Source organism: Eublepharis macularius, chromosome 1, assembly GCF_028583425.1.
Source record: "Eublepharis macularius isolate TG4126 chromosome 1, MPM_Emac_v1.0, whole genome shotgun sequence".
NCBI classification, from domain to species: Eukaryota; Metazoa; Chordata; class Lepidosauria; order Squamata; family Eublepharidae; genus Eublepharis; species Eublepharis macularius.
Window position 1 is genome coordinate 183,624,257 of NC_072790.1, and position 24,260 is coordinate 183,648,516.

Sequence of the window (24,260 nt, forward strand, 5' to 3'; positions counted from 1 at the left end):
ATGCCCTCCCTACTAGTGACACCTCCATCTCCCATATTTCCCTGCCAAAATACTCCGGAGATGGCTAAAAAGGTGGTCGCCTAAATTGTGTGCTGCTGTGTTTATATACACACATGCACGCGCATGCACACACACGTATCTTAATCCATGTATTTAAGATGTTTTATGGTTTTAAACAGTATATACTATGAAATATGATTTTAAACTTCGCTGTAATCCACCCTGAGCCTGCTGATGTGGGGAGGACGGAATATAAATTGAATATAAATAAATAAAAATCAGTAATGCTAGGAAAAGTGGAAGGCAGTAGGAAAAAAGGAAGACCTAAAATGAGATGGCTTGGCTCAATAAATGATAGGATGTTTTGGAGGTCTTTCATTCATAAGGTTGCCATAGTTCAGAGGCAACTTGACAGCACATAACACACATGCATGGTGGAAGTGTTTAAAAGCAATTCAGAGAGAGAGAGATGTGTGCCCAGAATAAACTCTTTCACCATTTCATGATTTAAAACAAAACCAAGCTTTGCATAACATTTTAAAGCTCAGAGTCAAGAAATAAAAAACAACGGATGGGGCTTACATTGTGATAAAACTTATGGACATGCTTAACTTTACAGAGCAAGAAGTGTCCAGTGTTTTAACTCCTTGAATATGTTCCCACTCACTAGATAACTGGTTGAGGAATCCTAAACATACGAAGATTGTTCTTGGACAGGATTTTCCATCATGGAACTCATAGTAGCATATATAAGGTTCCTATAAGCTCTCCCATCCAACAACAACAACATTTCATTTGTATACTGCTATCCTGGACAGATTAGTGCCCCTCAGAGTGGTGAACAAAATTAGTGGTATTATTTCCACAGTACAGCTGGGATGCTGGGGCTGAGAAAAGTGACTTACCCAAGGCTACCTGATGAGTTCATGGCAGTAGTGAGATTTGAACCAACAAAAAGTGTTGCATCGTAGCTCAATTACTTAACTACTACCAATCCGCTAGCCTTAAGCATGGTTGCAGAATCACATGCCTTCTTTTCACACTCCAAACTGATTGGCTTTTGATAGGGACAGTACCCCAGTGCAACACTTCAGATCTTAGTTTTTAATAACCTCTTACTGGTAATGCTTCTGTAACGGTTTGGAATGGGGAAATTCAGAATGGTGAAGCAATACTATTTTAGGTATGGATATATGAAACTGGCCATTCATTTTTAGGGAAATGTATCATTGTGCATGTTCTGCAGTTGTTTCAAAACAAAGCAAGCATGGAAAGCAAAAGCATATTCCAGAGGAAAATGTTTTCAGTAATCTGCCTACAACATAAAACAGCTTATATCCAATTAGGCAGCATACCTCTTCAATATTGGCTTCAATTTCATCGTCAACAACTCTAAAAACAGACAGGAATCAATATTAAAGAAAGTTAGTCAACAATATTTATCTTCATGTTACAAGCTAGCTACACAACTATGATCACAAAATATCACAATTATCATTTGGAGCTTAATAGCAAAAAGATGGAAGCCTGTTTCCATTTTGGGTCATCAGTGCTATACAACACACAAAAGCTGGATCAGAGCCCAAGGAAGAAACTAATTTCATTTGCACTTTCATGGAGATACGTTTTAAGAAAATTAGTTCCCACCCAGAGAAAGAGCAAACCAGTGGCAGAAATAGGTTTTCTGTTTGACCTATCTATTACATAACCTCAACCTACCTCCAAAAAGCTGAGAATGGTATTTGTGGTTCTATTCTTCATCTTAGATTATGCTAAAAGAGTGTGACTGGCCCAGGGTCAGTCAGTGAACTTCATAGCTAAGTTGGAATCTGAACCCAAGTGTCTCCAATCCTTGTCTGACACTAATCACCTAAGCTATTACAAAAATGGGCGGCAAGCTTTCAGTGAGGTTGTGGTGCACTGGAGCAGGACCAAGAAGCATGCAATGCACAACTGTTCTTAGAGTAATCCACAGGAAATATGTATAATAAAACTGCTTCTATTAGAGCTTGTCTGGAGGGATACACAAGAGGCTTGAAACATTTCTGCCCCCCAAAAGCAATATAAACACCCAAAAAGTCACGCTAAACCATTTGGATAAAAATAGTTTTAGAATTCTTTTACATGACCCTGAAAATTAACTCTGAGTGGCATGCTATAACATGACTATGAATTTCAGTTGTGAACTCTGGAGATTTAGGGATGGAGCCTGGGCAGGGATCTCAGTGAGGTATAACTCTCCAAAGCAGCCGTTTTTTCCAGGGAAACTGATCTCTGTTGTTTGGAGATCAGTTATAATTCTGGAAGATCTCTAGGCCTCTAGGTTGCCAACCCCACTAAGAATCATAGATGTAACCAGAGGCATAGCCTGATAACAGAAGAATGTAAACGGAAGGCTTTGGCACACATTATCACTTATTCCCTGTAGATGCAAAGATAGTTTGGTGGTCACAGAGTTGAAATATTAGTTCCCTTCTAGTTCCTAATTTTTGGAGTTAAAAAAAATCATGACGACTCAATGGACCTTGGAGTCTAACTGCCCTCACAGAGCCAAATTTGTGTATTTAGAACCTCTGGCCCACCTAATCAACTGTTCTGGCTTAGACAGAGATAGCAACAGCAGCTACTTTTCTTATAGGAGCTGAGAGCTCCAAATGGATGGCTTACAACTTTGTATTCCCTAAGTGGCATGGTTCCCCAGATCAATTGAGTCATTCTAGCCAAGGAAAGAAAACAGGAAACGAGGAAAACTAGAACATACTGTGATTCTGCATTCTTCTCAGAGAAAACTCGGAGGCAGAAATCTCCATTCTTGTTGGGTTCAAAAGTGGATGGTACAATAATGTATTCTCCTGCTGGGAGCTTGAACCGGTTTAGCACCTCTCGGAGATTGATGAAAGTATTTGATCGCTCTTTTGCTCGGTTTGTCAGAAAGTAGTTTTTGTTAAGGTGAACACTGGTTTGGCCAGAAAACTTCAAAGGAGAAAGCAACATAACCAATAGTATTATTCCAGTACTGAAGAGATAACAGTAAAATGCTATATAGATTAAATAAACATTTGTGAATACAGGATTAGTACAAGAAAGGGGAATATATCATAACATGGAACATGTTCCTTCAATTAATGTAAAAGGATTCTTCTTACAGTTGCCAGCACTGCCTGAGCAAATGCTGGGAGATTTTGATGGCGGTGCCTGGGGAGGATGTGACATCATGTCTGGGTGACACTCTAGGAATTCCCCCCAATCTCTATGGTCCTTACCATGGGATAATTTCTAGAATGTGGCAGCTAGTCAATTTTTCATGGACAAGGGATTGCCCACAGGTGGAAAATGGCAAGCCTATCAGTTCTTACTGGCCATGATAACACTCACTACAACAATCCAAGAGTCAAAGTACTGGGGGGGCAGGGCGCAGGGGGAAGAAATCTATAGTGATTCCCACTATTGTGCTGAGAATAGTAGACAAATACCAGAGATGTGAAAAGGCTGAAATTAATTGCTTCAGAAGGATGAAAGGATCTGAAAACATTTTGCACCTTATTGATGTGAGCCCAGAGAAAGTAGAGCTCTTCAGCTCTTGTGCCTTGTCCACTGCTTTACAATTAAATCTTGTGGCTGTAGGGCCCTATATGTTCACCCCATTCCTCCTCCCATTTGCCCCCCACAGAATCTCCCAATGGGAGATGGGATAGGTTAGGCTGTGGAAAGCACATGACTTGATAGGAAAAGGGTATGTTACATAATTCATTTGAAATAAGCAACTATTACCATCTGTTAAGCTTGTTTGTGGTAGCCAGTTTGTTTAATTTGAAACAAAATAAACTTCTTGAAGTATCCTTGGGAACCACAATATATCTAAGAAAAATTGTTTAATCTTTTGAATAATATTCACACTTTTTATACATTGATATAAAATATTGTATACAATTATAACACTTAAGGGTAATAATAAATTAAAATAGTTACTGTAATTGTTTTAAAACATTGCGGTTTGGTTTTGGCAATTACTTCAAGGCTGTTTTTATTACAGTTTTACTAAAGTAATGCTTGAAGCACCTGACTATTATTTGGCCATATATGATGTAATTTACCCAGTAAGATTCTCACTGATATTCTGCACTTGATAGTGGACTTGGGCAGTATTTTAAACATTTTTAAACTAGATATAATAGTTATAATAATTTGTAATAACAATAATAAATAAGTGAATCTGAATTTCTGACACATTATTGCTCATTTTGAATTCCTCATGTGGTTAATTATTTCTATCTGATTTTTATATGGTGAAAGATATAAAATCTGTATTATGAAAATGACATATAAGTCTGGTATCTTAAAAAATCACATATATAGCAGTGCTTAAAATACTCCCCTGGCTCAGGGTATCTCGGGCTAGAGACACAGGGCTCCATCTAACATAATACGCACATTACATACCTGTTGAGGTACCTGTGGAAAAGCAAAAAGAGAATTACATTTTCAAATTGACCAACAGCTACATAACTCTCCTCAGCCATAGCTCTAATTTAAATGGGATGAGCCTGACTTACATTATTTCTTGTTAAGCTAGAGAGTGTGGCTTTTTCTAGATTAGGGTCTCCTAGGTCCACTAGTACCTTAAAGACCAACTAGATTTCCAGGGTATGAGCTTTTTCTTTCTTTCTTTTTAAAATCAATATATATATTTTTAAAAATTATAATAATAAACTATTAAACTATATACAATCATGAATTTGCAGTCATACAAGAAGTTAATACTAAAATCAGCTTTTTGACTCCTGAAAGCTTATACCCTGGAATATGTATTGTCGAAGGCTTTCACGGCCGGAGAACGATGGTTGTTGTGGGTTTTCCGGGCTGTATTGCCGTGGTCTTGGCATTGTAGTTCCTGACGTTTCGCCAGCAGCTGTGGCTGGCATCTTCAGAGGTGTAGCACCAAAAGACAGAGATTTCTCAGTGTCACAGTGTGGAAAAGATGTAGGTCATTTGTATCTACTCAGGAGGGGTGGGGTTGAGCTGAGTCATCCTGTAAGAGTTTCCCAAGGTGTGGAATGCTAATGGCGGGAGGCTTCACTGTATCCTGAGGAGGTTCTTTTGCATATGGATTGGTACTTGATTGGTACTTGATTGGTACAGTGGCTGAACATAGCCTAACTCAAACAGGGCACAGTAGCTTATTCCAGGACACCAAAATACTGGACAACACTTCCAACTACTTTGTCAGACTGCACAGGGAAGTCATTGAAATTCACAAGCATAAGCAAAACTTCAACAGGAAAGAAGAAACCTTAAGAATGAACAGAGCATGGTTTCCAGTTCTGAAAAACACCAGGCTAACAAAACATTCTATCCCCAACAATAGCCCTGCAGAGAAGATTAGCACATCAAGTACCAATCCATATGCAAAAGAACCTCCTCAGGATACAGTGAAGCCTCCCGCCATTAGCATTCCACACCCTGGGAAACTCTTACAGGATGACTCAGCTCAACCCCACCCCTCCTGAGTAGATACAAATGACCTACATCTTTTCCACACTGTGACACTGCGAGACTTCTGTCTTTTGGTGCTACACCTCTGAAGATGCCAGCCACAGCTGTTGGCGAAACGTCAGGAACTACAATGCCAAGACCACGGCAATACAGCCCGGAAAACCCACAACAGCTACCCTGGAATAGTTGGTCTTTAAAGTGGTACCCACTGAAACTGTCTTTTTCTAGGTGTCATTCACTGATATTTCTTCTAGGAGTCCCTAATGGAAATTGCAGACTATCTAACAACAGTCCTTTGTGACTCCTCACAATATGTTACCTCTTAGAGTAGGGAGGGGGGGGGGTTCCTTATTACAAACACTGTAATTAAATCAGTGAAGGGTGTGCATTTGTGAACTGGCCTTTTGTGTTAAAGAAACACCCACTGTCCAACCTATGAGGAGGCTCATGAATGTATGGTTTTGAAAGTTATTTGTGATGCATTTTATTTCATCTCCCCCACCTTAAAAGTCTTTATTTGATTAATAGTTTGTAAGGAAGTAAGAAAAAACGAGCTTGCCTCATAGATGGCAAAGCCAATGGTATGCATATCTTCCCCCATCTTTCTTTGCTTCCGGCGGTGTTTCTGAATCAGGCCCACTAGGAATGTGCACCCTTTCTCAGGATCATCAGGATCTTCGTCTTCTTCCTCAAGTTTAATCAAATATTGTGGGTTCATCCAAAATGTATCTGACAAAACAAAGGATGTTACTGAAACATGATCAATTCATACCATTTTGTAACAGATCCTGGCTTACAGTATATTGGAAACATAGTCCTTCCATCTAAAATTTTCATGTCCACATTAAGGATGTATTTTAGGATTAATTTTTCCATAAGTTATGAGTACATGAAACTCCGTTTGAGCCCAGACGTGGATAGCTCAGGAGAGCCTGACCTCATCAGATGTCAGAAGCTAAGCAAGGTTGGCCTTGGTTAGTATTGAGCCCTCCAACGAAGATCCAGGCAGGCAACGGGAAACCATGACTGTTAGTCTCTTGCCATGAAAACCTTGCCAGGGGTTGCCATAACTCAGTTATGTCTTGAGGGCACTCTCTACCACCAACTCGTTCTGAACCTTTGCATTGCAGTGAAGACCTGGGTGAAAATGTTATATTGTGAACCAAATTCCTGGAAGACCCAGAATTTATGGCCAGTTTTAGATGGAGGCTTCAGTTGCCTGCCAATACCCATGCAGAGCATCAGTATCTGCCTCCTGGTACTCAGTATGAGGTTGATTCTTAGAAAAAGAAAGAGAAAAATACCAGGACTGTGCACTATTTTTTGTCCAAATATAGAGTTATATGGGTTGAATTTACTTAATGAAGAAAAGCTTGAAGGCCTGATTACCCCAGGATCACCGGGATCTCAATTAGAGGCTTTTCATGTCATCTACTACCTGACCCTTTTTAACGGGAGATGTTGAGCCTGGGATCTTCTATATGCAAAGCATATGCTCTACCACTGAGTCACAGCCTCATCTCAGATTTATTGTCATACATAAGAGATGGCACTGTTCTAGGGGGGGAAACCCTAAATGCAAGCATCCCAAGATTTTCTACAAATTATTGCCCATGATAGGGCTTACTGACTGCATGTTCAAGAGTAGATACTGAATACAAAAAATCTTTCAATGGCAGAGAAGTAAATTTGGGATACATACCCAGATGGTCCCAAACACAGAATTTAATCAAAGAGTCCAGTAGCACCTTTAAGACTAACCAACTTTATTGTAGCATAAGCTTTCGAGAATCACAGTTCTCTTTGTCAGATGCAAGAGAACTGTGATTCTCGAAAGCTTATGCTACAATAAAGTTGGTTAGTCTTAAAGGTGCTACTGGACTCTTTTTGATTTTGCTACTACAGACTAACACGGCTAACTCCTCTGCATCTATGAACACAGAATTTAATGAAGCCCTGATGGTGAAAGATGCTAGGAAAATACCAGTGAAACAACGAATGCAAAAGCTGTTTAAAGAACAACTCACTGGGGTAATTTCTGCAGCCACCAGCAGTGGAGCCTCTTCGCCAGTTCCCATCCATCACATTTAGGCTCCACTTCTTATACTTCTCATTTGTCAACGTGTCTGGAGTCAAATTACAGATCTCAAGGCGGGAGTAATGCCTTAGGAAATCACTGAATGACATCCTGTGAAAGTAAGGTCAGGCACTTAACACAAAAGTTCAGTTAAGAATGGATGACCCTGACTTGCTTCTGTAATTAATGATCACCCTTTTGTGATTTAGGGGTGCATCCACTGCTATACTGTTCTTGCAGTATAACTAATCCTGGAAGTGAATGACTGGTATAATTCAATATACAATAATGTGTGGATGCAGCCAATCTTAGCTGACCAAAGCTCCATTTAATGAGCTGAGGCATGTCACATAAGCCTCAAGGAGTCAAGTAGCCTAACAAGTACCACATTGGTGGTAATCGAGGATTGGTCTGGGGTAGTCCATCAGTGTTACACAGAGTTAACCACCCAGATCCAGGATCTGTAGCAGAATCCAGAAGTAAAGGATCTGACAGTATTGAGAGTTGTGCACAGTGCCTAATTCAATGTACAATGGATCGATTTCTTCTTTACAGATTCTTCCTATCACCCTCTTCCAGATCAATTAAGCCAAAACTGCTATCATCCATCATGATGGCAAAAAGTATTGGAAAGCTATAGCATTAGTCTTGCCCCTGGCGCAACTTCCTCCCTCTATTTTTCTGATGGCTTATCATCTAGCCAGATGTTCAAAGGCTGAATAGTTTACATCTATACACCCAGAATCTGTACTGGATGACCATAGGTAATTCAGTTTAACTGGAGTAGGAGTAGTAGCAGTAGCAGTAGCAGTGTCCTCCTCCCCTTAGTAAGACATCCTTACCAGAATTCTCCATCTTCATGTTTTCTGGTTAGTTTTTCTCTCACATCAGGATCAACACTATTCCAGCTTGGACAGCTATAAATATAGAACCAAAGCCAAGTTACCTGATGTTACAGTTAATCTCCAAAGCAGTAACTGGGCTCTGCATTCATCTACAGACCTGTATAGCCAATTTAGGACAACCTCAGAACACAGTCAAGATAAAGATTTTGATTGGCCTTATTATTATGCTTTCTACATTCAGATCCCCTCCCCATTTTTTGAATAGAAAAATAGGAAAGTTCGAGGAAACACTCCCGATAGTCCTTAATGCTGTACGAAGGCTGTTTCTAAGCCCCAAAATAAGCCTTCTTTTGTTTACTACAAAATTTATGGTTTCTAACTTCAACTTTTATGTTGTCCTGTTCAGATGATAAAAACTAATATTAATAAATTAAATTAATAATTTAATTAAATTCATAAATAAATGTATTAATTAATTTCAGACATACAACAAACATAGTATGTTTTTGTATACTATATGTATTTTATGTTCTTAAAAATAATTTTAGATTTGATAAGGAAGTAAATATTCCATGTTTGAATTTTCCCAATATTTATTTTTCCATCCCCAAACCTGCCCTGTCCCCCATTCCCACCCCCCACAGCCCCAAAATGTCTGGAAAATCTTTATTTCTGCAAATAATTGCATGCAGACTGTATGCTATTGCTCAGCTGCAATAAAGGAGCAGAAAATAGGCAGGGAAGCCTATAGCAAGCTAGTCCTTCTCAGAGGTCTCCAGGCTACTGTCAGCTAAGCTGACCATCAATCACCTGTCCCACCCTGCTTCAATGTATTCCCTAAACCAGGGGTGGGCAAATTGCGGCCCGCGGGCCACATGCGGCCCGCTACAGGGTTTTTTGTGGCCCGCCAAGACAGTCAGAAAAATCCGCCTTAAACCGAGATTTCCTTCCCGTGCGTGATATGAAATTAGCACAATAAATAAACTGAATAAAACTACCACTATTTTATTTAATTTATATTTATTGATTTTTATGATACAATTTATACCTTTTCTGAAATGCAAAGTTAACTAATGAATGCAATCATTTTAAAAGGTGCAGCCCTCTGCTAACCTCCGCTCCCACAAAGTGGCCCCCGAGCCAAAACAATTGCCCACCCCTGCCCTAAACTCTTTTACTCTGAAACAAAACAGACTTCACTCTTTTCTTTCTTGCTGCTACATCTCATTCACTAAGCTTGTTTTCATAGAGGGGGGGGGGGAAGCTTGAGAAGAAACATGGGATCAAAACTTGCTTAGTTAATTGCTCTCCCCCTCCTTTTCTCATTATGATATAAAGAGGAGCTCTCTGTATGGGGAGGATGGTAGAGCACTAGGTGGGTTTTCAGTTTTCACTGAAATAATGTCTGTCTGGAACAATTTTTATTGCTTATGCTGGCAAACTGAATATAAATGTGATTAAGTGAGATAACTTGTCCTAATGCCTTTGACATTTTCTCTTTGGAAAAGGTTAGAGTTACGCAGTCCGGTTTATGAGTTGCCACTCTTAGGGAGGAAGTGAAGAGTGCATCCTGTGAAAGCACCACAGATAGCTGAATGTCACTGAAACAGCTGGATTTTTCTGCTACTTTGTACCACCAACTCTGTGTCCCAGGAGCTTGAGAGGGAAGTTGCTACTGAATATTTAAATGCAGGCTAGCAAGAAACCACAGATTGGTTTGGATCCACTGTACCATTTTTGTAGATGGAAATATTTCTATCTGTGGAGTATGATTTTTCTCATCTCCCTGCTCCTGCTGCTGCAGTGGGGTGTGGGGTTGGTGAGAAAGTCACACTGTATACATGGAAATCCTTCCCTCTGCAAAAGTATTGCAGTGGATCCAAGCTTTTGTCAGCCACCGTTAACAAACTAGGTACAACTACAAATTGTTGTTTAGGAGCTTTGGTTTAGTACCCAACAAAAAACTGCTGTTTGTTGGTCAGTCTGCATTCAGGTGTCATGATGAACTGGATTTTAAAATCAAACTGTGGTTCATAAAACATGATGTCTGAATGCAGCCATTGAAAAACATCTCAGATGGGATAAACTGAGAATGAATTGCAACATAAAGCTTTGGTTAAATGAGGAGAAAATCTGAATTGATTATTTATATTTCACTTCCCTTCCAGTATGGAACTCAAGGCAGCATAGACAAGCTCCCTGGGAAGTCTCCCACACAAGCAGTGGCCAATCCTGTGGATTCTTAGCTACCGCAGAGTTGCTGGATTATGTGCTTTCAAACTGGACCCAAGGTCTTAATTTCTATGGCTTCCCCATAAGAAGTGTCATAAAAACCAAGATGACCAGGGACTTTTAAGAGAGGATTCTTAGCACCCTCAGAAAACTCTGTTTCATACACACTACTGTTGGTGAACACATGCGAAAGACAGAAACTCACTTATCATTCCATTTTCCAGTCCATTCTACTTCCCCCCAAGGATTTCGGATTCTGATCAATTTCTGCATGCTGCCTCGGAAATTCACCTGGTAGCATAAGATAAAATCAAATTATTATCAAATTCAGCACTATGGTTACCAGGAAGGATGGAACCAGTACTTTTAAACTGTACCTTCCCTTTCTGTTTAGCAAGGTGGCATACAATTTGAATAGGTCAATGCCCCATAATTGTGGTTTTTACATCAAAAATTGAATTTCCTGTGAACTAGAATTTTTCATCGGATCAGTAGTCGAATTATGCACAATCTGACCCGTTAATGTTTTTCTAAACTATTTTATGCCATCCCCTACCTTGCTGCTTCTGACTTCTGCTAGTAAGAACAATTTCTGACCTTACAAAGAAATAACAAGGGTAAGAGTCTTAGATGCCACTCACAAACTCAGTGATGCTAGAATTGCTAGAATTGCATTTCTGGAAAATGTACGAGATTATTCATATAATGTGAGCATATAGCTGATTGAGAGTGCATTTCCCATGCAACAAGTACCTTATGTGATCTGGATACAACAGACGATCTAGCATACTGTCAGTGCCATCAGACACATCTAAGCCCATTAACTTTAATGGACTTAGAAGGGGATAACTGTGCTTAGGACTGCAGTGCATGTATGGAAATGTCATCTATACCAAGCACTGGGGAAAAACTGCTTGATCCAGAAGTTTAAAAAACAAACAAACATGTACTTTGTAAAACAAAAATAGCTCTCATTGGTAAGTGGTCATTTGTCACTTGAATTATATTTTATTGGGCTGAGATGCTTAATGATTAAAAAGTACACTGTTGCGCACACAAACACACAAAATTTTTGCTTTCTCTGAGAAACTGCATGGTTAGTATTTTGTCTTTTAAAGTATTTGGTGAAAGCAAGCAAGAAAGGGGGGAAAAACTTCCTGGAGATACTTTCCCCTCCTTCTCTGTTTAGAAACAGCAATATCAGAATGTGTGGTTGAGAATTTAAAATGCAAGCTAGGATTTATGTTTTCTTGTGTAATCCATATATAATGAAGCAGCCCAACAGCCTCTTTGTGAATAATTCTAAGATGAGATCTGGTGCAGTACATAGGACAGTGTTATACTGGGCCCTGGGATCAAACCTCTGTTCTATAACAACAACATTCGATTTATATACCGCCCTTCAGGACAACTTAATGCCCACTCAGAGCAGTTTACAAAGTATGTCATTATTATCCCCACAACAAACACCCTGTGAGGTGGGTGGGGATGAGAGAGCTCCAGAGAGCCATGACTAGCCCAAGGTCACCCAGCTGTAAGCGGTTGGCCTGGCCTCCGCCATTTTAATAGCAGTTTTGTATATATGGCTGCTTGTAATATTAAAAATGTTCAGGCCTCTGGAGTTAAAATGGCAGCTGTTTGGCCACCAGAGGACCTCCAGCAGTTGCTGAATCCTGCCCGGGAGAACATGGCATGCATGGAATGCTGCACAGGAATGCAGAATGATTGAGAAGCAATTGGATTTACTATCTCTCCAGCCCCGCCAGTGCCCAGTGCAACAAGGTCTCGCAGAGTCATCCCCACTTAGCACATTCCTTTCCCTTCTTCTGTAATGAGATCTCCTGTCCTTGATTGAGGAGCTAATGAAATGACATTCATAAGTATAGACAGTCATTCCTGGGAGAGAATAGTCCCTCCCTAAAAGTACTTAACTTAGCTCTGGTGGACTTCATCAGCAAACTATCCTTTTTGTGCAGTGCTAAAACTAGTTTTACATTTGTATTCACATGCCCCGGCAGCTACCCATCTCGGCAATAAAATCTTTTTTCTAACCCAGGAACTAACCGCTGGAGCCTTTGTTCTAAGGGCTAGGTGGGCTCTTCCACCTCAGGGCACATTGTACCTATAAAGGTACAGCTCTGGCCCCATTCAAATCGTTCATGCTTCCAGATCCATAAGCGTTGTTCCCTTGAGGCTTTCCCAAGCCTCTTGCTCCCTTGGCCCTCTTCTCCGCGGACTGGACCTCCCCTCTCCAGGATAGGTAGATTGCTCCCTCTCTCTCTATCCCCAATTTCTGGCTAAACTTCCTAGGTCTCTGTGTGCATGTGTATGATTATTTTTACCCTGTAATTGTGAGTGTATGTGCACGCCATCTTGTTCTTTAATAAAAGTTATTGTGGGACCTTAAGAACCTGCTATTTCAGAAGAGACCGGGTATACACCGGTGATAGATCCCAGTTACCGCCTCTCGTATAGCTGTCTTCCTTCCTTGCTTGCGAATTCCCCCCACAAATCATATTTATTGCAAGGAGACCACTTCCGGTAACACAGCTGGCTTCAAGTGGAGGAGTGGAGAATCAAACCCAGTTCTCCACATTAGAGTCCCGCGCTCTTAACCACTACACCAAACTGGCTCTCTACCATGAAAACCCACAAGATAGTCCTGATCCTCTCCCAGCCTTAGAGTGAAGGTGACCCATTCACAGGATGGTTATGAAGATGAATGAAAAGTGGACTGCAAAGGCCTCTACTCATTATATGCACTATAGCAATTATTTATACAGTGGTAATAAAGATCCACAGTAATGCTTGGTTAGTGGTCTGGAACAAAGCAGCGTCTTGGAGCAACCTGGAGGGATGTCAGAGGCAGAATCCTGTTCTGTTTTACTTATTTCTCAATCAGAGCAGCATGTTCTCTCCTGACTACACAGCAAAATGCCAAAGCAAAAATATCCAAGGCCAGCTACAATCATAAGTCTGCCCATTGCTCATTAGTCTGCTCAGCCAGCGAGAGATTCAGCTTTGGATGCTTCCAGCTTAATTACTCTGGGCCTCTTTCAAAGCTGTTGAAATGAAGAGAGAGAAGATTATATAATCTTTCTTTCTGTATTCCCCTTTCCCACTATGCTATCATTGTTAATCCTTTGCTGCACAGACAAACCTTTCCTAAAACCATGAGCTATCTTTTTCAGCAGAGTTGGCAGAGGCAGGCCGCAAGCAATGTATTCCAATGCTTGAATATGCACCACTTTGCCTACAATCTAATCCAGGTGCAGGCTGGGTGCTATAATGCTCTGTTGATAGCACTGTAGTGTCTCATGTCCTACAGGGATGCACCATCATGTGCATGATGGGAAGCCAGCAATACTGGCCATCTAAGCCGTTTGCAGTGCCATCTTAAGCAGACTTACTGTGAAACATGGCGCCAGAACACCTTTCTGGTAGATGAATGGGTGAAATACCCTGAAATTGGTTTCTTTCCTAACTAAACTGAAAATAAAACTTTGATATCAAAAAGGGCACCAAATAATTAGAGACAAGTGACAAAATAAGAGAAGGGGAATTGCCAGAAATTGGTCAACGATTTGCAAAGTAAGAAGATACTGGTGCTTCTTAAATAGTAACGAGTCCAGTAGCACCTTTAAGACTAACCAACTTTATTGTAGCATAAGCTTTCAAGAACCACCGCTCTCTTTATCAGATGCATCTGATGAAGAGAGCCGTGGTTCTCAAAAGCTTATGCTACAATAAAGTTGGTTAGTCTTAAAGGTGCTACTGGAATTTTTACTATTTTGCAACTACAGACTAACATGGCTAACTCCTCTGGTGCTTCTTAGAGGTTGATTAAAAGGGTATATCCAACAGAGAAAATTATAAAATTATTAGTCATCATTATGCTCAGTTAAGGAAGTGCTGGTGAATATTGTTTCTGATATTTCTGACATAAGAAAATAGCTGCACAAAGCCCCAGTTCATCTGTTCCCCCCATATACTGTTGTCCCAAATCAAAACAGCTTTACAAATAGGCAATATAAGGGTGCCTTGTACTTCTCCACTGGCGCAAACAGTAATTCTGTGTAAGTGGCTTCGTAACATAATTTTTGTATATTGGTCTTGGTACTGTAATAAAAATGATGATGATGATGATAATTCTGTGGAACTATTTAAGGTCAGGACAACAGTGTGGGGGACAGCTGGCCACCAAATCAGGATCCCACACAACCATTTTCAAAGAAAAAAATACTTGGCAGTTCTATTTGCAGAAATGTGAGTATCACATCTAAGCCAGCACTAAATCAGCCCATTGTTAAAGAGAGCTTCCGGCTGAAATGTTGAAAAGTTACTATTATGGTTCTGCATAACCTCATTCCCTGACATTTTGTGGGTGACTCTGGATCTTTTGGCAGCCATTTTGTGTTTGCACCCTCCACCCTCTGTCAGAATTTCAAATTGCCCACAGGCTCAAAAAGGTTGGGGACTCCTGCTGTAAATATCCTTCTTCAGCACTGATATTTACTGTTGTGAGACCACACAACCACAGGAGGGCAGCAGATGCACAAGCACGTTAGAAGATTCTGCCAAGAAAAGAGGCCTCAGATGTACTGGAAAATAACATTGGTTTGCAGTGATACATCCTTAGCGTACTGTACTTTCCCCTTTCCCAAGATGGAGAGGTTACCTCTTCTGCACCTGTTACAGAATATGCATGCCCTTTGACCAGCTTCTGTGATGTGACAGCCTCAGTCTCAGCAGCACTTGTGATCTACAAACATAAAAAAAGCATTAATCTTCTAGTTAAGTTTGAAAAGGCAGCAATCCGAAGCTTGGTTCCAAAAATTTCATTTCATAAGCATGTGTATTATATTAGTTATCTGGTAGTATAAAACTCATACAACAGTTTCAAGGGGCTATTGTAATGGTTATAAGCGTAAAGAGCTTTGGAGAGAGGTTAGATTCATGGAGGAGAGGTCTGCAAATGGCTACTAGCCATAGTGAATAAAGGGGGCCTCCGTATACAGAAGCAGCAACCTCTGAATACCAGAGCTTGGAGGCAGCCTCATGGGGAAGGCCTTGGCTTCCATGCTTTGTGTTTTAGTCCTCCAGGGCAACTGGTTGGCAGTTATAGGAATCAGGATGTGGGCTAGGTGGACCACTAGTCTGATCCAGTGGGGCTCTTCTTGTATTTCATCAGACCATCTATTCTTGGTGTAATAGCATGTCTGCTTTTTGAGAGTTCTTGGGGATGCAGACATGCAGTAATTATATCATCAGCCTAGGATCTTGGAGACCTGAATTCAAATTCCCCTTCTGCTGCAAAGCTTGCTAGATTAACCTGGGCCACTCACTTTGCATTCCCTACCTTGTGGGGTCATTGTGAGGTTAAAATGCAAAGGAGAACTACATTTGTATTCCCAATTTTCTTGGAAGAAGGGCAGGATGTAAATGCACTACACTGACTTAACTCTGCAATAATAAAATGTGAGAGCAGATTACTGACACTAAGTGGGTAGAAAGTATCTTGTGCTGCCATGAGATATTTGTTAGGGCAGCAAATATTTAACAGTGTACCAGGAAATCATCCTGGATGAATCCCAGGTGATAAATGCATAAGTAGCTTGTACTGTTCAAGGTTCCTATATACTGAACAGAGTCATTAGGTGGCATTAGGAATCTGGGGGAGGGGCGGAGGGAGGGAATGCTCAACTGACTTCAGATGCAAGAAACACATGAGATGCCTCTGGTCCCTCTAAACTGCTAAGGAAGCAACCCAATGGCACTTTCCCACTTTTAAGTGGTGGTCTTTGCCCTAGTTTGCCTTACACTGATGTAGAAAAGTGGGTGTTACACTGAACTATGAATATTAAACAATTGCCTCCCCTTCTCTGAACAGAATAAAAACAACCCCTGCTTTCCTCTAGAAAATTTGTTGCAATCTGCTCCTAGGCTGATAGTACTTAGTATATATCTTGGGTCTTCCAATACTATCACATTAAAGATTTGCATTCTTGGCCCCAAGTTCCTGTCCTTGATCCTTTTTTTCTTTCTCTGATAATTTTTTTTCAAAATACATTATTTTATCTTAAACAAATGGATTTTCTTCAAATCCTTTAGGTTGCTACTGAAGAGCCTTCCTGGATTTTTTCTTTTTCTTTTTGTTTACAGAAATGGCATAACAAGCCTTTGGCCATCTGCGTACATTGATATATTGGCCCATTTTCAAAAGGTTTTATCAATCTTGCCTGAAATTCATGCTACATTTAGAATCCATTTCTGCTGCACCAAGGCAAATGACTTTGTAGATGCTTATGTTTAATCATCTCTTTTTCGTAATATTTTTTTCAGAGGATGGTTTTCCTCAGATTAAAAATTCTGGAGACGGTACGGTATATCAGATAGAATACTAGACTTGGAGCAAACTACACTTTCAAATTTTAAAATGGAAAAGGCAGCTGAAGGCAAAGAAGAGCTGGTTCAGAGTACCTTTTTCTCTCCCTTGGGACAACTGGCAGTTCAGGGCAGGAGGGCAGTCGATGTCAGGAAACGGGTGGAAAAAATGGTGAAACCCACTGTTTCCCCACTTTATAACTTTGATCTGAGTTAACCTCCATCACTCCTATTTCCTGTTTAAATGTATGGAAAGTCCATGTCTGGTTTAGTCCTCAGATTCCAATTGGGGGCCCCCAAATGCATGTGATGTTGGCAAAGCTGCATTTGAAAACGTAGCTCTGTCCCCATCCCATGTAAAGCAGGAGACAACTTAAAAGAACAAAAGTGTTGAATGAGCAAGGGCACCTTCCTGTTACTTTCCTCTCTACAAGCTGTTCCTCAACACAGTTTCCCCCCTCCCACAAGTTGTGCCGTGATATGAGAATCCAGCTACGTGAGAGAAAAACAGCAGCACTCTTCATCCAAGAGCCCCATTTGTGCTCAGTAGCTCCATGTCTACACCACAATGTATATGGAGCTCTGGAACAGGAACACTATCTGCAGTTTCACACTGGAATAACTGGAAAGCCTTTGAAGTAAGAACTCCCAACAGTTTTCTACCACATGTTTGTGATTTAAATTCCATTCAGAGCCAGAGTTTTAAAAAAAGAGAGAAAGAAGGCTCTTGAAGATAAAATGGCAGGTAAGGAAAATGATCTTGGTGAGAAAAACTGAGTATAAATATCTAGATAATAAATTATTATTGTAACATAAAAGAAGTCCTGAATCTCTACCTGGATTGTTACAGACCCAGAATCTAGTTCAAAGTTGCACCAACAATTTTTATAGCAAAGGCTTTCTCACTGCCCAAGCACAGACTCTATGTACTACAAGAGGGTTCGTAATGTGTACTACCATGTTGTTAGCTATCAAGAGTACTTTTACAATTGTCCTGCACTCAAAATAGGAGAGATGGTAGCATGAACTCACATCAATTGAGCATCCAAGGAGGGAACCTTTTTGAAGAGCCTTCTGGATGATTCTGAACAGGTTTGGTGGTGCTTTTTGCAACTCGTACCACTCTGCAATACCACCAGTGAAATCCTCAAAACCCTCAGTGGTGCTTCCCCCAGAGAGAGCCTCATATGATCCATTCACCCTACAAAAGACATAACCAGAACAGTTAATAGTTCAACTTTCTCTCTGTCTGAAATATCAGAAGCAGAATCCCACTCAGATGTCCTCTATTTCTCCTGAAAAGCCCAACGTTGCCATAGGGAATCTCAGACTAGGGCCCTTTCTTCTTTTTCAGTTGGCTCCCTGGGACTCTATAATGGTCCTATTCATTTTGCCCCACTGTCTCTTGGTTGGGCCTCAGTCTATTGCTATAGATTGTGACATATGTGGGGTTTTGAGAGGCTCATGAGGAGAGAGTGTCTAAAGGTTTCCTGGGTGAGGGTAATTGTGAGACCAAATCTTTCTCCTGTACCAGCTTCAGTTGAATAACATCAGGGTGTGGTCAAAAAGCGAAATGGACACAATAATAAGCCAATGAAATCAGGGAACTCTGAATTGGCCTGTGTGGTTTTGGTGGGCCCTCTAAATTTCCTTATCTTCTTTCTCTAATCTGTGTGTGAACCAAATTATAAAGTTACAGACGCTGTTGCTAATATTAAGTTCTGATATGACAATTCTGTCTGCAGAAATGATTATACTGAAGAAGCGCCGGAGCCCATTCTATCTTAATACAACAGGTTCTAGCAGGGGGCTCCCTGCCTGCGGATCAGCCAGGCAGAGGGAAGGCAGCTGCCGCCTTCTCTTGGCCCAGCTGAGGTGGGCTCCACGGCCCCCCTTTGCCCACGGATCAGTTGGGCAGAGGGAAGGCAGCGATTTGCCTGCCTTTTCTCTGCCCAGCTGAGGTGGGCACCGCTGCCCCCCTTGCCTGCCTCAGGGAGTGCTGGGGAGGCTGCGCCAGGTACCCTGGTGGACTCCTGAGAGCACTGATGGGGGCCACCGCATGCTGGGCTGCTACGGGCTGGGCTGCCATGGGCTGCAGCAGGCTGGGCCACTGTGGGCCACAGGGCTGGGCTGGCCCGCTGTTATGCGGGCCAGGCAGTAGTATACCACAGCAGCTGCCAGGCAGCAGCGGGCTGCTGGGCCTGGCCATGGATCAGCTGGGCAGGGAGAAAGTGGCATTCATCCGCCTTCTCCTTTCCCAGCTGAGAAGCCCCGAGACAGCGGGAAGGCCTGGTGCTATGGCACCAGGCCTTCCTGCAGCCCCATGGTGGGGAGGCAAACGGTTTTGCCCCACTCCTTATCCCCGCATTCTGCGCATGCATGGGGATGTCATTTATGCTAATACTTGAACCAGATAACCACTGACAAGGTATGAGTTTCTATATACTCAGGAGACTCCTTGGGTATGCAGAAAACTATGACACTGTAAATTAACCAAAAGGAAATGACTTGATAAGGACTGAGTATGCTCCAGGAGGCACAAAATATTGACAGCAGATATGAGTCAGAAGGAAAAAAAATTAAGGGGGGAGAGAGAAATTTGCCCATTCAAGTCCAGAGTTCCTTTTCCCACCCCAGCTTTAAATAAACTTCATTAAAAGAGAGAGAAATTGTACAGTAACAGCTTAAAAACAACATACATCAGAAGTTAGAAATCAAAACATTGAAAGACACTAAATATTAAAGTATACACAAGAATTACTAAGTAATTAAAGAACAATGGGCCAACTAAATTTGCAATCATGGATAGAACTACAGCTAATGATAGATATACATCATAAAAGTAGGAACTGTTTGGGGTGGGTGAAGCGGAATGTTGCCTCATTGTCAATTATAGGTTGCCATGTTTCAGCAAAATCAGAAATATATTTGTCTGACTCGATCTGCTTTTGTTGATCTAGAATTTTCGCCATTACAAATATGTCCCATATCTTCTTGTACCAATCAGATAATAAAGGGAGTTTACTGCTCTTCCAAGCTGCTGCAATGACCAAGTGGGCTGCGGCACATAAAAATGCTATTAGGTTAAGTCTTAATCCAGGGTATACCTGTATTTTGAAAGAAATTCAATAAGTTTACTTCTGTCTTAAAAGGAATTAGACATGTTGTAATTGTAAATATTTGAGTTCAAAGTAGACACCAGAATGATGGGACAAGTTTACAAGACCACCAAGTATGAAAATAGGAACCTCGGTCTCCACATTTTTTCCAGCAGGTTGATTGCTGGTTGCAGTTCATACGATGAATTTTAACTGGCATAAGATACCATCTCATTAATAATTTAAACATCTGGGTTTTAATATTGATTGATCTGAAAGTAGCCAATTTAGATTGCCATATCTGTTACCACTGAACTTTAGAGAGTGTGTAAAACCAAGATCTCTGTGCCACGTCTGCACATATGATGATGGTTTATTATTGGAGACTGTTTGGAGACAAAGTCAGTCAATGGTTTCATCAAACAATCTTTAAACGAGTTAACTAAGTTTCTTATTTGAAAGTACTGATACCAACGGATCTGGGAATCTAATTTGGCCTCTAAAACAGACTTATCTAAAACCTTAGCGTTCTTGGTTAAATTTATTAACCTTGTACAATGAGTTGTCCTACAAAACCTGTAAGCTCGCGTCTGCAACCCTGGTTCATACCATGATTTACCTATGAAAGCAGAAAGTGGTGATATTGGGGGTGCAAACTTGGCACGCCAACTATCCCATATTTGAAGTGAATTTAAAAGGAAAGTGTTATCAACAACAAAGTTTGCTCTTTCCTTTGGATTATTCCAAAATATTACAGGCAAGATATTTGGATAAACAAAACTCTGCTCTATGTGTATCCAATCTAAAGTTGGAATTGGATTTAGGGTTTTTAATAGACTTGCTACGAGTGATGCATCTCGATATAATTTTTGATCTGGGTAACCTAGTGCTCCCTGATTCTTAGGCTTACTCAGCGTGTTAAAATTAATTCTAGGCTTTTTGTTGTTCTGTACAAATTCATTAAAAGTTTGTTGAACTTTCTTAAGAAAAGAGTTTGGGAGAGGAATTGGTAAAGTTCTAAAGAAAAATTTTTTTAGATAGAATAAACGATTTAACCAAATTTGTTTTCTCTAGCCAGGAAAACGGTAGATTGTTCCAATGCTTAAAGAGGGACAATGTCAAATGGTACAAGTTCAGGAAATGATGTTTAAACACATAATTTAAATCAAGGGGGATCTTGATCTCCAAATGACACCAGAATATAGAGATCCATTTGTAATTATAGGCCCTTTTGATTTGGAAGGTAATCACTTGGGAAAGATGTATAGGAAATATTTGTTTTAGTTCAGTTAACTTGAAGACCTGATATTGGTGAAAATTGGGTAAGTTCTGTGTCAACAGCCAAAATGGTTTGTAATGGGTTAGACAAGTATAATACTACATTGTCTACAAACAGGGTGAGTTTCATCTCCTTATCTTTTACTTTGATACCAAGGATTTGGGGGTTCTTACAGAAAACTATGGCGAGGGGTTCAAAAGAAAGGGTAAAAAGCAATGGCAAGAGCGGATAGCCTTGTCTGGTACCCCATGACAGCAGGAAGTCTTTCGAAGATAGGTTGTTTATTCGAATTTGGGCTACTGGAGACAAACAGAAGGCTTGGATGGTGCACAAAAAATGTTCCCCAAATTCCATGTGACTCAGGAGTGAGATTAGGTATTTAGGCTCTAGTTTTTCAAAGGCCTTTTCTATATCAATTGATAGTATAAGCGATTCAATTTGCTTTTTCCTGTTATAATTTATGATGTCAAGTGATTTACAGATATTATCTGCTATATTTCATTTTGGCATGAACCCTGTTTGGTCTTGGTGAACATAATGTGTGATGAATGAGTTTAACCTATTAGCGATGGTGGCTGGAAATATTTTTGCATCTTGATTTTTTAATGAAATTGGTCTGTAAGAACTTGGGCTAGTTAGGCCCTTATCCAATTTTGGTATGACTACTATTCTGAAAAGAAGTCATGACTCAGGAACTCTGCCAGAGAATAAGGCATCATTGCAAACCTTGGCTAGTGGACTGTTTTTCAAGGATTTGATAGTAGTTAGAAGTTCTTGAGCTGTGATAGGGGCTTCCATTAGGTCTCTGTGTTCTTTCATAAGTTTTGGAACAGCCGATTTGAAGATCAAATACTCCCCAATCTGATGCAAGTTTGGATTGGAAGATGCATATAGATCCTTATAGTAATTAACAAATATGTTCAAAATTTGAGAAGATTTTGTTACAATTTTTTTTTATTAGGGCCAATAATGTGGTTGATAAAACTTGAGGATTTCTTTTGCCTGACTTTCCAGGCTAAAAGGTGCAAAGACCCGAGATGAGAATGCCAATACTTCAGTTTTAGGAATAAAAGGTCTTTTTTGATCTTAGAAGTTTCCAATGTTTCCAAGATTTTCCTCTCAGCTTGCAACTTTGTATAGATTTTGTTTTACTTCCTGTCAATTCATGCTTTTATTCCAAATAGGTTATTTCCCCTCTTGCCCTTTCCTTCTCCCTTCTATAGGAAAAGGCCAAAGATATGATTTCTCCCCTAGTCACAGCCTTCATTGCCTCCCATATTATTGCAGAACTGACTCCACAGTCAGCATTATCTTTAAAATATGTCTGTATAGAGGAAGCAATTTCTGAACTTACAGTGTTATTATATAAGAGTGAAGTATTGAAGAGTGAAGTATTAGTGTCCTCCTTGCCCATTTTTAGTACACAATCTAACCAGGAATGGTCAGACCATATTCTTTGGCCAATGGATGTAGAATGAAGCAGATCTACTAGATTTCTAGAAATTAAAAATGCAATCTATTCTGGCATGAATATCATAGCATGCACAATAGTAGGTATAGTCCCATTCCTTAGGATGTTGAACTTGCCATATATCTTCCAATCCAAAGTTGTCAAACAAATATTTAAGTTCAGAAGGGCCTTTAGCAGTATTTGTTAAATATGCTCTCGGCTTGCACCTATCTATTGTGTTATCAGCTATGAGATTAAAGTCACCACCTATTAAGAAATCACCCATACCAAAAGAGATCAATTTAGAGGTCTCATTCAAAAAGGAATTTGATTACAGTTTGGGGCATAAATTGATGCAAGAGTAATTTGTCTTTCCTCCAAAGAACCCATAAGAAAGAGATAACAACCTTGTGGGTCTAATTCAATTTCTTTAACAGAGAATCTATAATTTTTGGAAAGCAGGATTGCCACCCCATGCGATTTAGTGGACCCTGCCACATAAAATTGTTGGGAGAACCATGAAGTCTTAAAAATTTGGCTAAAACCAGGCTTAAGATGTGATTCTTGGAGGAATACAATGTCTGATCTTAATTTAGTGAGCTTGGTTTGAATTCTTTTAATATATTGTCGAAGGCTTTCACGGCTGAAGAACGATGGTTGTTGTGGATTTTCCGGGCTGTATAGCCGTGGTCTTGGCATTGTAGTTCCTGACGTGAGATCTCTGTCTTTTGGTGCTACACCTCTGAAGATGCCAGCCACAGCTGCTGGAGAAACGTCAGGAACTACAATACCAAGACAACGGCGATACAGCCCGGAAAACCCACAACAACCATGAATTCTTTTAAGTTTAATTTTATTGTTTATCCCTCTACAGTTCATAGATAAAAGTTTAACTTTATTAGCCATTGGCAAATTCATTAATGAGAACAGGAATAAAATTTTTTATCCATGTTAATAATGATCCATATTGATAAATAGATTGGCTGTTGGAATCTTTGGGAAACTCACTAAAATTACTCATAATTTGTAAGGGAGGACCATTTGGATGTATCACTCCAGCTACATTCATCGGAGGAGGTTGTGAATTCCTTTGGGGATATTTGATAGCAAGAACACTGTTCCAAGAAATTAATTTGCAAATAGGATTGACAATAATCAGCAGTAAAAGCATATTAATAAGCTCGTATCTGGTTAGTAGTGAATTAAATAAAACTGAGAAGGAAATTGTTTGTTAAAACAGAATACTTCCCAATTCTGTCAATGGTTAGAATTGATACATTTACCCTTTGTATTAGGAATTGGTGGAAGGAAGAGAGTAAAATAACTACCTTTAGATAAAAACTGGTAAATCTAATGAATAAGTAACCATAACAGTTGAGATGACCAACAGGTAAAAATACTG

The 24,260-nt window shown here is 40.2% G+C and overlaps 1 protein-coding gene across 1 annotated transcript in view; it reads right to left on the bottom strand.

Annotated features, from left to right (window-relative positions):
• The window catches only part of CAPN2 (calpain 2), a 57,672-nt gene that overhangs the window by 12,385 nt on the left and 21,027 nt on the right, over nt 1-24,260 (bottom strand). The window contains exons 5-13 of the mRNA XM_054979864.1: nt 18,064-18,232; nt 15,326-15,409; nt 10,853-10,938; nt 8,413-8,487; nt 7,521-7,681; nt 6,053-6,222; nt 4,441-4,452; nt 2,762-2,973; nt 1,356-1,392 (exon numbers count right to left, since the gene is read on the bottom strand). Coding sequence (XP_054835839.1) covers nt 1,356-1,392; nt 2,762-2,973; nt 4,441-4,452; nt 6,053-6,222; nt 7,521-7,681; nt 8,413-8,487; nt 10,853-10,938; nt 15,326-15,409; nt 18,064-18,232 — 1,006 coding nt within the window. The remainder of the gene's footprint in view (nt 1-1,355; nt 1,393-2,761; nt 2,974-4,440; nt 4,453-6,052; nt 6,223-7,520; nt 7,682-8,412; nt 8,488-10,852; nt 10,939-15,325; nt 15,410-18,063; nt 18,233-24,260) is intronic.